The sequence below is a fragment of the Poecilia mexicana genome, unplaced genomic scaffold (genome assembly GCF_051168715.1).
Source record: "Poecilia mexicana isolate PSO_F unplaced genomic scaffold, ASM5116871v1 scaffold_20, whole genome shotgun sequence".
In the NCBI taxonomy this organism is placed as follows: domain Eukaryota; kingdom Metazoa; phylum Chordata; class Actinopteri; order Cyprinodontiformes; family Poeciliidae; genus Poecilia; species Poecilia mexicana.
The window spans coordinates 14,242,730-14,256,523 of record NW_028263389.1 but is presented as its reverse complement, the minus strand read 5'-3'; the positions used below and the strand labels follow the sequence as shown (position 1 = coordinate 14,256,523).

Genomic DNA, 13,794 nt, shown 5'->3' with positions numbered 1-13,794 from the left:
GACCAGTACAAGTTTTTTTTTTTTTTACCTCTGTTGTCAAGGTGCTGTTAACTTCTAGATTTCAAAGAGATCAGCTACACTAAAAGATCCCTGGGAGAGCCGAGTCCAGCACTTTTTTTTTCTTTTTTTCTTTTTCTCAAATGCACACTTGAACAGTGTCTGAGAATGTGAGGGGATTTCCTCAAAGACTAGGTCTCAACTGATCAGCCAAGCTCGGATTTCCATGAGTCGCCAAGCCAAATATTAACTCATGCAGACACCTTCGAGTCTGTCTTGGCAGAGTGGGATGTTATGCAGCACAGAGCACTTCTTTTTCTTTCTCGGTTAATGTTTACAGTTAGTTGAGCTGCATTTTTTTTTTTTTTTTTTTTTTTTTTGTGGTTTATATAAACTATTTACCCTTTGGCATGCACCTACTTTCTTGGTTTGCTTGGGATGTTTTAGATGTAAGAAATGTAAAAAAAAAAACAAAAAAAAACTGAAAATCACAGAGTGAAGTGGTAGACTTTTTTTCCTTCTAAAATGTCTGGAAATGCTCCAACTTACCCATTTATTTCTTTCTGTACGACATGGCAGCTTTGTGGAGAATCTTTTAAAACATGCTGAAAAACAGCAGCGTGTTGAGTTTTCAGGAGAGGGTTTAGACATTTTGGTGGCAGATGGCTTTGCAGTCTGAGCTCTGCAGTGACTAAGCCACAGTCGGGAAATGTCTTTGTAACAGACAGCTTGGCGTCACTGCCTTTTCATTGTTACCTTACTGACTAAGGTATTGACATTTGACTTTAAGCTGAGAAGACAACAAGGAATCTCATGCTTTCAGCTGTCACTCTCTGGATGTGTTGTTCTGTTATCAGTCACTCAGTTCTTCTGTTTTACTTTAATACTAATGTTTCGTTTTATCTAATATCTTGTGATTTAAGCAATTGTACAAAATCCAACTTATATCAATTACCTCTTTGTGTTTACAGTGCCTGTTGAAAGTATTAATGCCAATTGAACTTGTCGTCCTTTTGGTCACATTACATTATTTGCCTTGTATTTACGTGGTTCCTACACTGTTTGAAAAAGTCTGGAGAAGTACAGAACTGATAAGTCTTCCAAGTCAGGATAAGTGCATAAAAAACTTAGTGTGGAAAAATAATTTTACGTTTTCTGGCTTCACTTCTTGTGTCATCTAATCAAATCGGTACTGTCTGAAGATGAGGAGTCACTTGCATTTAGTTATGTTTCTTTTATGGCCTTTATTTTTGGTTTGATCACCACAACTTTTCCAACTCACTGATCATTTTAATAAAAATAAATAAAAAATAAAGACAAAGTCATTCAAAAAAGAAAAAGGTGTCATGTTATGGCTTTTTGACCTCTAAGATACTTCTATTGGGTTTCAAGCTGGACCCATGTTTCTTGAACTGGATTCGGTGTAAATGGCAAAAAAATAAAAAAATAAAAAGGATATCACTAAAGCCAATCTGGTATTCAGAGGATCTAGATTAACCCAATCCAATATTATTCTGGGTCTCAATTCTAAATATAATCTGATATAAGTTTATGGAGATGCCAAATGATACCCTTTTGCCAGGCTTCTGAGTTGGAAACAAGCTTTATTACCGTCTAGTTTCATGTTTTATGGGGGGGAAACAGTTAAAAACAACCCAGCTTTCTAAATATTTTCTACAAATGTGAGTGAGGCATCCCCACAGCATGATACTACCACCTCCATGTTTCACACTTACAGTGGCATGTTCAGAGTAATGTGCAGTTTAAATTATTGGTTTCCCAATTAAATATATTGAAAATTCTGTTTGTAAAACGACTACACGTGAAAATATTGAGTAAAAGACCTCATTTATTGCCTTTATCTCCTTAAAAGCCTTTCTTCCTCTCGTTCTTGGCCTCCTGTTAATCAGTACACCTACCTGTCTAGGCCGTGCTTTGCCTCGCCTCTCTCTTCCCCTGCAGGAAGTTGTAGAAATTCAGCTGAAGTCATTAGAAGTGAACACCTGCCCGCTGCAGTTACTCTTTAACTGCTCTTCACACATACTTACACACACCAGGGCCGCCTGCGCGCACACACGAAGCGCAAACACACACGCTGTTTGATCTGCGCTCTGCCACTCCTCCCCGGTCTTGCTCTCCTGCTCTTGCTCACAGAAGAGGAGGGATGAATGAGGGAGAGGAGGTGGGGGGGGACTAAAGATGAATGCTTCTGGAGGAGGAGTGTTCATCCGGAGACGGGGCCGAGGCGGGGGTGATGGAGTTCTGGTCGATCGTACAGGCAGGTCAAGCTTAGGTTCTTGTGTGAGAACACTGTGGTCGTGTTTGGGTCAGAGTGCTTTGAACAGACTTGGCTACTGAGTCACTGGTGCATCCATTGCAACCATGCAAACCTTTAACGCCTGCATCCCTCCTGTACATTGTTCATTGCTGGTCTGTTAAGCAGCATTTTGTCTACGTGTGTGTGGCTTCACAGTCGCGTTGTGTGGAGAACTTGGCAAAGCCTGGCAGGCAGTGGCACAGCGCTTCAGAGCCCAACATTACACCGCAGCCTCCCAGGTGTGTGAATGAGGGTGTTTTTCAAGCCTTGTACGCTGTGTGTGCACGTCTGCTCCGCAGCAGCCCTTGCGGTGTGACAGATGTTTGCACACACTATTGCTCCTGAATGAGACAGGTGACAAAACACTACCTATGCGCACACACACGCGCGCTTAAAACGATCGGCACCACAAAAGCTATTCATCACTATCTGCGGCGAGATCGCTGTGATGATGATTTCAATTTTTCACTCTCGGCAGCCCCTCCAGGAGCTCCATGTTAATGAGTTGGCTGCGGCATGAGAAGAGGACGGCGCAAACTATTCCTTCCCAAAGTTTTCACACCTCTTCATTTTTACATTTTATGTTACAACCTCAAATGTCAATTTAGCTTTATTGTGATCTTTTTTTTTTGTGAGAAGCCAACAAAGAGATGTGTGATTTCTCATATTAATATTCCACTACACATACAGAGTAACACAAATCTATATTTGTGTAGAAAACAGAAAATGATGCATGGCAAGCAAGAGGTAAAAGTACTCCAACAGCAGAATGCTGCCTCCACCGTGTTTCACAGTAAGAGTGCTGTGTTTAGGGTCACATGGGGTGGAACTGATTTTTCATCTGACCATAGCACATTCTTTTATGTTTGCTGCATCTTCTACATAATATCTTTAGAATATAGGCCACACGTTTCAGATTTTGGATTATAAAACATATTGAAAACCATGTAGGAATTTTCTTCTTCCAATTTTCAATAATCCCCCACTTTGTGATTGTCACATAAGAATCTCAAGAAAATACTATTATGGTTCTAACATGGTAAAACCTTTCAAGAGATCAAGGGGTAAGGATACGTTTTTTAGGTACTGCATGAACTCTTAATACCTTATCTTGTTTCTGCATCTGTCTGCAGTCACCGCAGGATGACCCGGTCCAACAGCGTGACCACAGCTGTGCAGGCCGATCTCGATGACCCGGCTGATGCCCCTGAGCTCCCGCATCGGCAGTATGCCACCATGCCGCGCCAGCATTCCCGCGACGCCGCCACCTCCACCGTCAGCATCCAGGGCTCCGGGAACCACTACCACGCCTGTGCCGCCGATGAGTACGGCGACGTGGGCTTCGACCCATCCATCCTGCCTCCCCCGGACCCCTGGATGGACAGCGTGCCCGAGCCGGCGGCAGCAGTGGAGGCCCTGGAGGCCGTGAGCAGGTCGGTGTGCCCGCGTGACGGGCGCTGGTTCCTCAAGCTACTGCAAGCCGAGACGGAACGCATGGAGGGTTGGTGCCGACAGATGGAGCAGGATGAGGTGGAGAATGAGCTGCCTGATGAGGGTAAGTTAGATAATTTGATGTAAATGTCATATAAAGACAGGAACATCAGTTTGCACAGTAGTATTGGATGTGGCTTCCCATCATTGCATCCTCCCTAGATTTAGAGGGTGCAGGCATTCGTGGTATTGGACCACAATAGCTTCTTGTTCCTGTCTCAGGCCCTCTGGCCTCTACAGACATACCGTGCATACTTATCAATAGGCCACTGCTGGCCCCGGCCCCACATGTGTCTTCTAGTCTGTGTAATGATCTTCCACCCAAACAGTGCAGCCCTCAGTGCTGCTCCAGAGCAAGTATTTGATCTTGAAGAAACCCATGAGCAGCTCCCGAGTGCACGGTAATACCAGTGTGAGCAAACAAGCCCCCAGGCAGGAGGCCCTGTATTTATACCTGTCCTTACTGCGCAGCTGATTTCATGCCTTACTGAAAATGTCATTGCTTATGCAGCTAGTGTTTTTGGTTCCAGGCAAGAGATTCTTTCACAGAGCGCAGAGAACAGGGAGGGTGTCTCAAGGTTATGTTTTCCCAGATCCCACGCTACCACACACACACATACACACACGCACACGCACGCACACGCACACACGCATACACGAACACGCATACACGCATACACGAACACCCCGAGGGAGCTAAAGACTTAGTACCAATTCATTACTCCCCTTCTCAGGTTTTGATTCTTCTAAATGTGGCATTTTAACTTGTCTGGTAAATGGTGTGCAATATGGGGCAGAAATATGTAATTTAAGCAAATATTCAATTTTCCAGGATGGATTATATCCTCTAAAGCACCCGTCCTTTTGTTACATTACCAATGCACCTCCCCTTCTGTAAGTGGTGCAGCATGCCTGCAGTATGCAGCTCTGTGAGTAATTGCATTGTGAATTGCGTGCATGTGTGTCTGGTATGTCTGCGTGCGTGCGTGCGTGTGTGTGTGTGCATGCATGTGCTTCTGTGTCTTTTTTTTTTTTTTCTTCTGCAGTCCTAGGGAAGATCCGCAGTGCAGTGGGGAGTGCCCAGCTGCTGATGTCCCAGAAGTTTCAGCAGTTCCGGGAGCTGTGTGAGGAGAATCTGGTATGTGTCACCTCATCCTCTGCATGCCGTCCCTCTGTAACCCCATCCCCCTCTTTACACTGACATCATCCTGCACAAATCATGCTGACAGGCCAGACTAGCAGTCATTTAGTATGCATCCAGTGTAGACATTCCATCTCTTCCATCTATCACTTATAGAAAAGATCTTACTGAGTTTAACTAGTAGCCGGATGAAGATGGATCTTTGAATTCAGACACTTGTACGTGCATAGAACTCCATACCCTTTGTTGCACAGTCTTATGTAACAAAAAAAAAAACATGTTATTGAAACTAAATTATGAAAGGTTTTGCTTTCTGTTTTGCCCTGTATAACTGCCTATTAAATGACAGGAAGATAGCCTCTTCCTAAAGTATTCATAATCCTTTGTCACATGACAACAACATGTTAATGTATTCTAATTTTTATTGAGCCCAAAGATTACATTAAAGTTTATGGCTGTAAGGTGAAAAAACCTAAAAAGTGAAAGATTAAAAAAAAAAAAAAAAAATAGCTTCTTCATCCTCACTTGAAGAAAAACAAGGGGTATTGTAGTTGTCAAGACACATACTGTAAAGCAGCCCATTTTCCACTTATTACAGTATGGTGCTTAAGTGTCTGATAAACGCCGCCTCCTTCAAATATGCGCCAGTAGAAAAACCAATAATCAAAGCTGTGAGTAATCAGGCATATAAACAGTACTTGTCTGCATGCTTGTGTTCATGTGTATACGTCAGAATCCAAATGCACACCCGCGGCCCGTCTCCCAGGACCTGGCGGGTTTCTGGGACATGCTCCAGCTGTCCATCGAGAACATTAGCCTGAAGTTTGACGAACTCCACCAGCTCAAAGCCAACAACTGGAAACCTCTGACCCCCCCAGAAATTCAGGTGCGCACACATGTGGCACACATGAAATCCACAGAGCAAATCTTAAAGTGCTTTAGCCTCCGACATGGACTTGGAATGCATTAGTAACCTTGCATGCTTTCTGCAGTCATATTAGCTTTGTTGCAGCATGTATATATGTGTTGCCTGCCTGACGCCGCCACTTGTCTTGTGTGTTTTGCTCTATCTCGTTGTTGACAGTGAGCTGCTTTTGAGAAGCCACTCTACCTGCCATGCACCGTTGGGGCCTGTCCATCTCCAATGGTCATTTTTACCTCACACAAAGGCCACCATTGTGCTCTCTTACCCCACACAAACGGCTGCCACCATGAACCATAACCTCATTTGAGATTGCATGCTCTCACATTATGCCGCCAACTGCTCTGCATTAACCTCCATACAAACTTGCAGTTTTCCTGCTTAGTTTAGCTTCCGCCTGCCCCCAAAGGAACCCCAGCTTTAAGACTGTTTGTCATCCCTGTCCAGGAGAGAAGGATGCCCCCCCCTGTGCCAAAGAAGCCCCTGAAGGGCCACCCACCTCTGGCTAGGGACCGCTCGCTGGAGAGCTCCGAGCGCCAGCGCCTGGAGGCTCGCAAACGCTTGCTTGCTGCCAAACGTGCCGCGTCGGTGCGGCAGAGCTCGGCCACTGAGAGCGCAGACAGCATCGAGATCTATATTCCCGAGGCTCAGACCAGACTCTGAGACACACGGAAGCGCGTACGCCTACACGTCTAATATTCGACACTGTCTCATAAACACTGTAGTAGCACTGAATGGTAAGGCTAGGGTGCTAGCATTGATATAATCACTTTTTCTGCCGACTTTCCAGATCACTGTGGGCTCACTCGCCGTGGAGGGTGTCTGAACAAGAATTGTACATTTACAGTATTTATTGAATTATTTATATATCCCACGCTCATTTCCTTTTTCCCAGCTTCGATGTAGCAATCCTGTTCATCACTCGCAAAGATTTGTCTAAAAAAAAGAAAAAAAGAAAAAAAAAAGAACACCTCTTCTGTTGATATACATGAGAAAGAGATCACGTCCTTGGCACTTTTACACATTTTGTCACATTACAATCACAAATTTCAGTGTTTTACTCTGATTTTATGCCATATTGCAGCACTGAGTATTGCTTTAACAAAGAAAGCCATTCCCCACCATGTTTCACGGTGAAAATTGCGTGTTTACAGAGTTAATATTCTGCCATGCGTAGTGTGTTGCATTTCCACAGCATGATGCTGACACCGCCATGTTTCAGTGTGGGACAAGTGAGTTCACAATTCTATTGCATAATATGAAGTAAAAAAAAAATAAAATGACAAAAAAAAATCATAATTTTACTTTTTCCCAAAATGAAAATCTGAAAAGTGCAATATGTATTTGAATTGATATCATTGTACTATACATCAATCTCTGCCCAACCGCATGTATCTTGGCTTCAATCTGGGAATTGTACACCTAAGACCTAAGACTTTGTTAAAACAAGACCGCTGTCTGCAAACTGTCTGTATTTTAGATGTTGTTTGGGGAAAGGTTCCACTTTTAGACGGCACTGCATCACTGTTTAGACGACACCGCCAAGAAGCCTTGAATCTGCTGCAGTTGTCGTGGCAGGTCTCTGTGTGGCGTCGAAATTCGTGTCTGCTTTGACCCGATGAACCAGTTTAGGACATCTGCGTATCAGAAGATGTCTTAAACTGAAAAGATTGAGTAGCGCACACAGTACAATGCTAACCACCTTCTTCTTTTTTTTTTTTTTTTACTGTTATTGCCTGTGCACATGTAGAATAAATCCTGCAGCTGTGCGTTCTGCACGTGTGCACTTTCACACCTGCAGAATACTTCACACCTCTGTCGGGGGTGTTCCGGAAAGTTCCCCTCTTTAGACCAGGTTTCCTCACCAGAGATGTGTAAACAAGCGGCTGGATCGCAACAAAAACGTTTGGGTTTCACCTAAAACCATCTCCGTTCAAACACAGTTGTCCACTTGACAGATTCTCACACCTGAGCTTTGGAACTCTGCCGCTCCCCCAGAGGTATGCTGTAGTGTTATCTAACAAACCTCAAACATAAGGCTTACAGAACAGTCATATTCAATCCGACATTCAATTAGACACAAGTGAAGTCTAATTTTTAATTAATTTTATTTAGAGGTATCAGAATAAAGAGGGCACAAAAATCACACCACACTTTTCAGATTTCTGCGTGAAAAGTGTTTGTAAAGCTGTGTATTGTTTTCCATTCACTTCACCGTCACGTAAAACGTGAATATTTGGGGTTGCAATGTGACGTTAAAAACAGTTCAAAGCATTTGAATACTTTTGCAAGGCCGTGTGTTTGTCACAACTAGATGTCTTTCTGGGCTTCCCTGGAGCAGATCGAAAGGCTGGATCTACATGAGGCCAAGCGGTTGGGACTGCAGTCCTTCTTTTGAAGGAGCCACAGGCTTAAATCTGTGTGTGTTTGAGTGTCATAAAGAGTGTGTGCTTTCGTTCAGATCTAAAAAGTGCTTCCTATTTTTCTAGAGCCTAAAGAGTCCTGACTGTCAAGGTAGCAGCATCAACAAACGGAGTCTGTCCTGTCTCATCTTAACTCAGTAAGACGTCTGTAAAAAAGGAAACACAAGTATAATGTAACATGACTCGCATGTGGACGTTTTTTTATTTATTTATGTTTATTCCTAAACAAGTGTTGCGTTCACACACCTCCTGTATATCAGACTAAGCTAAAATACTGATATTTGGTACAATATAATGTAGTTGTACTATATTTTTCTTAAATATCATTTTTAGCCAAGAGACGTCTTGGTAGAACGAGTCTAGAGAAGTGCAAAGGGACTATTTCTCCTCACTGTGTGTGCATCTCTGCCTCCAAATGAAGCAATTACTGAAGGTCATACAGAAGAATCCTATTTCTAATATTTTGTATTCATGTTTAATTTATTAGTGGGGGAGGGGTGATTGTTTATTGACATTGTGATTATTATTATAAATATTAATATGCACTAACTATACGGCCCTTATACTGTGTTTGGGTTTTGTGTATTGGCTCGTTTGCATGAAAGGCACCTTTTGGGTTTTTTCTTCTGTTTCTGTGATCAGCCTTAATTTCTACTACAATAGTTGAGCACAACAGCAGTCTCAGGGGAAGGGGCATGTTGAGTGAGTGTGTGTGTGAGTGAGTGACTGTGTGTCTTACTTCATGCGAGTGTGTTTTAGTAAATCAGTAAATTCAAATTTCATAGAAAAGTTAATTTACTACAGACAAATTGAAAATTTAACGTGGAATAATTACACACTGAGTGAAATATTTCAAGGGTTTTTATTTTAGTAAATTTGATCATTTTATTACAGAGTTCTTTTTTTACACAGTCAGAGGGGGAAATTTTGACTTGCCAGTGTTGCAGTTATACAAGTAAGAAAAGTTCATTTCTGTAGAAGCTGCCTGGGTCGAAGCATACTAAGGAGAAATTTAGTGAAAGGAAAAGCTGTTACATGGGCTATAAGTAGATAATTCTTTTTAGAAAGAAAAAAAAAGATCCTGTGAAATATTCAAATTCAAACTAAAATATTCATAATTCCCTATAAAGTGTCATCTTTAAAATTAGCTGGAATATATCACTCTGTGTCTAATGAATGCCTGTATGAATTTAACATTTAATTACTGCATTAAGTACTGTTTCTATGCTAATCTAATTTATTGAACTGCACCTCTACTGTATGTGACCCAAAGTTCCATCTCTTGTTGCGTTTAATCCTTCTCATAAGGATTGTCCCACATAAACTGAAAATAATTTCTGCCATATTCTGAACAATTTCGAAGTTGGGGACTCTTGACCCGACTTTCTTCAACTGTAACAAGGTATTTCAGTCAGCTGCTTGAATGTGGAGACAATCCTGATCTGGCTTGTAGTCATTCTTATTTATTTAGCTAACCGAACCGCAGGATGTCATGTGCAATTTAGTTGTCCATGTTGATCTGATGATGTCTGTGCCATTGAATATGCGGGAATACATTTGATCCTGCTATTTTACCTTACAAAACAGCTACCTTAAGTTTTCATTGAGGAAAAAAAAAAGTCATCTGTGACAGAAGTGATGATGTAATCTTACAATTTGTATTTCTTTTGCTGGATGGTTGGAATTTTAGAGAATACACATAATATATTCGGTCAAGGCCGTTTTAGTTGTTTTTTTTTTTATTATTTTTCATTTCTTTTTTTTATTTACTTGTATTTGCATTAAATTGTCTGGTAAGAAGATAGAACCTCTATTTCTGTTATTTTAGTATAACATATCAGTATAAACCTCCTCATATAGCAGGGAACTAGAAACCAGAATGTTGAATTGTGGGCAACAATCTTGACACTTCTGAAGTTTGTGATGTACACCAGCATCTCAATAAATTAAAATATCTTTGAAAACTTTGCCTATTTTAATAATTCAGTTTAAAAAGTGAAACTCATATGGACTCATTACGCAGTGATATATTTCAAGCTTTTATTTCTACTCGTTTTGATGATTATCACTTAACACTATTACAATTTCAACCAAAATTGTATTGGTATTAACGTTGCATAACACCAAATAAAAATAACTTCTAATGTCAGGGCTACTGAAAGCAATGTAAATGTACATCAGAGTATATACACTCAATACTTGGTTGGGGCTCCTTTTGCATGAGAGCTGCTGGTGTCTCTGTAGTTTAACAGAGTTCAGGTCAGGCAGGTTTCCTGGCCAGCCAAAAATAGCAACACTTCTATGATTGAATATTTGAATGGACTTTGCTTCACCAATACCGTTAAGCCAGCAGTTACCTGTGTGCTCTTTCACATTTCTTTACCCGTTTTACTGACTTTTTACTGAACTTCCAATGCGAGTTTCTCTTCCACGAGAAGATCGCTCTTCTTGTGGAAGCTGTCGGTGACAGCTGTTGGATAACTGTCATGTCTGCAGTCTTCTCAGTGGTGGCATTACCCAAAGGTTCAAGCACTTTGACTTTTTCCAGCATGTTTTACATCATAAAGCAAAAACAAGTATTTTTTTATCCAGTTCAAATTTCCAAGACGGATGTTTCTAAGAAGTAACAAAAGGGTCCGTTGGGGTCGAGATTTTGTATTTTATTTTATTTTTTCATATTTCAAGTTGCATCCAGGTTTTGAGTTAAGAGGTCTGTGGGCCAGCAGCAGAATTTTCTGAGAAACTTGATTCTCTGAAATGATGGGCGTTCATTAGCTGAAAGACATAATCATTAAAATTAAGAGACATAAAGGCTTTAAATATCACTTAAATTGTAAAATTACATGAGTTTCACATTTTGACTCGAATAGCTGAAATTAAACTTTTTGACGATATTATAATTTGAGGTGCACCTGTGGTTGGTCAGATAAATATTTGTACATAAATGAATGTTTCCCTATGTAAAATGTAAACTAAAACACGTGAATAACACACTGAACAGATATACATTTTGTAATTATGTTATTACACTGTTGATGTTATGGCACATGTATAAGCTCTTATCAGCATTAAAGAAAAAGAGTCATTGCTGTTATTTTGTTGGGTTCATTTCTTCTTTCCCTGTCTCCACATGTGTTTTCAATTGGAATATAATTAAGCAGATTAGTAGGCCGTTTTTGGGCGTTTCCCCTTCCGCAGGGGCAGAGCCCCATAATTAGACGGCACTCTCGGGCTCGGTTTAGCCTTGATGCTCCCGTACACAGCGCAGCTTCTGGTGATTTGTCACTCGCACATCAGTCATGCTGAGAGGGAGGCACGTTGGTCTCGGTGGTCACAATTGGGGTTAGGGGTTTGTGCTGTGATGGTTGTGGGAGGATGTTGTCTTTGTGTGCACCCTGGGCAAAGGTCTTTGACCATATGCATGCTTCAACTTGGTGGTTAGTACCTACTGTTCCTGAAAGTCTCCTTAAACTTTTTGTTGGTGTAAAAGTTTTTAGAAAGCATAAAAAAAATTGTAAACACTTACACCAGAGCATTTGGGACTTAAAACACTTCCAGGCATTTTTAGTTGAGATCTCGCAGGAACCAATATCTCTAATCTCTAATCAACAGCAAACTAAAAACAAGAATAGATTTTTCTTTGCCATGCAAAATCATGATTCCACTCTAGAATTGAGTGTTTGCTGTTATACTTTTCCCAAGAGCTGTATGCACCAAGTCCATTATTAAGCTCCAGACATAAATTAATATCCCATACCTAAAGAAAGAATATTGCATCATTTATATCCTTCGAAAAAGAGGAATTCATTTGTTTCATTACACATTTTAGTATATTTGAAATAATGGATTAAACAAATTAGCTTTTGAGCTAATGGGTCAATACAATTCCAGTTTTATGGCATGTTTAAGTGACTGGAAACTTTTAAAAATGCAACAATTTATATGAGGGCTACTTTGGAAACTAAACCTTCCAATTTAGTTATTTATAGAGGAGTCTGTGGTTATTTACTCTGGAGACTGTGGTAGTTAGCAGTGTGGAACAAACGGTAAAACGCATCCTATAAAAAAAGAAAAAGAAAGCATCAAATGATATTTTTGATTTTTGTTTTTTCTGCGCGCAAATAATCATTGTAAATAATCATGACTTAGTCGATATCCATCTAATGCAACTATGGTGGCAGTTCAAACATTTTTTAAATAGCATTTACATGAATTAAGACAAGTTTTAACACAAACAATTGTTTTTAACATGTAAGAAATATATTTTTAGCTGGCTGGAGTTGGGGGAAAAAATGAGCTTTCAGCTATTTTGACAATGTTGCTGATGTACACCAACTCTCTGAGATGTTGACCTCGGGGACCCCAGGGACTGCTGACTTTCCAATCTGGAAGTCACTCTTTGGTGACACTTGAATTTTTCCCGACTTTCAACTCTGAGATTTATATTTCAGAATTTAAATTGTGTCCCAATAGACAGTTACTACAGGTATGATGCTGACTGATCATAATCTCCTAAATAAGCTTCACTTTTTTTTTTTTTTTTTGTGAAAGATGTATATATATATTTTTTTTAGATATTAATTTTGAAGTTAAATGAACAAAATCTCGATAAGGCCATTGATAGAAAGTATTCAGCGGGATTAGAATGATGCAGTTCAAGCTTTCGTTTTCTGCCTGTTGTGAGCCATTGAGATGTAGACGCACCAGCCCCCCGCTGGCAAGAAACTGTTGACGTCTGCAGTTTGCTCTGTGATAATTTATGCAGGATTATGCTAATTCACAGGACTTGTCGTAAAACCTCTCACACCCTGGGATGCCTGTGGAAAGAAAGATGAGGGGTGCCACGCTGTTTCTGTGCTCCTTAATTCCCTGCTTTTATTTACAGAACAGTCTAACACAAAGGTAGCCATTTTCTACCTTGAAAGGGTAGAAAATGTAATCTCCAAATTTAAATTTGATTTACAGGAGAGTAAATGCTTATTAAAGAGATAGTTGTGAATCTTTGAAGTGTGGTTTTGTTAAAAGAATATAAGTAGCTAATGTCTAATTCAGTAGATATCTCCCAAGACTTAATTTCGCTTCTACCGGTAGCGGGGCGCTACAAAAAAAAATCTAATATTTAAGTTTAAGTAACCTCTTTTTATTTGTATACTGCCCTACTCCTCTATTGGGCAGTTTGTAGTGTGGTTCTTAGTATACAGGTGGTACGTTAACTATAATAAAAAAAAATAACAAAATCTCAGACTCAATACATATTTTATGGAATCATTAGCCGACTAAAAAATACGAGTGTACTCTACAGTAGGTCGAGTCAATATTTGGTTGTGACTACTTTTGCATCTCTTAGTACTTCAGTGCTGCGTGGCATGGAGATGACCCTATTGTCAAAGTTATTATGTCTGGATACAGCACAGCCATAACAGGTTTCTTCAACAATGACAATTTGTGGTTTAAGCAAAAAGGAATTATCGCAAAAAAAACAAAAAAAAAACGAACATCAATA

General features: G+C 40.4%; 1 protein-coding gene across 1 annotated transcript in view; it reads left to right on the top strand.

Annotated features, from left to right (window-relative positions):
- The window catches only part of dlgap1b (discs, large (Drosophila) homolog-associated protein 1b), a 97,158-nt gene extending 85,773 nt beyond the window's left edge, over positions 1 to 11,385 (top strand). The window contains exons 9-12 of the mRNA XM_088001167.1: positions 3,448 to 3,869; positions 4,852 to 4,943; positions 5,680 to 5,832; positions 6,316 to 11,385. Of these exons, the coding sequence (XP_087857293.1) occupies positions 3,448 to 3,869; positions 4,852 to 4,943; positions 5,680 to 5,832; positions 6,316 to 6,531 (883 nt within the window). The 3' untranslated portion in view covers positions 6,532 to 11,385. The remainder of the gene's footprint in view (positions 1 to 3,447; positions 3,870 to 4,851; positions 4,944 to 5,679; positions 5,833 to 6,315) is intronic.
- The last annotated feature ends 2,409 nt before the right edge of the window (positions 11,386 to 13,794 follow it).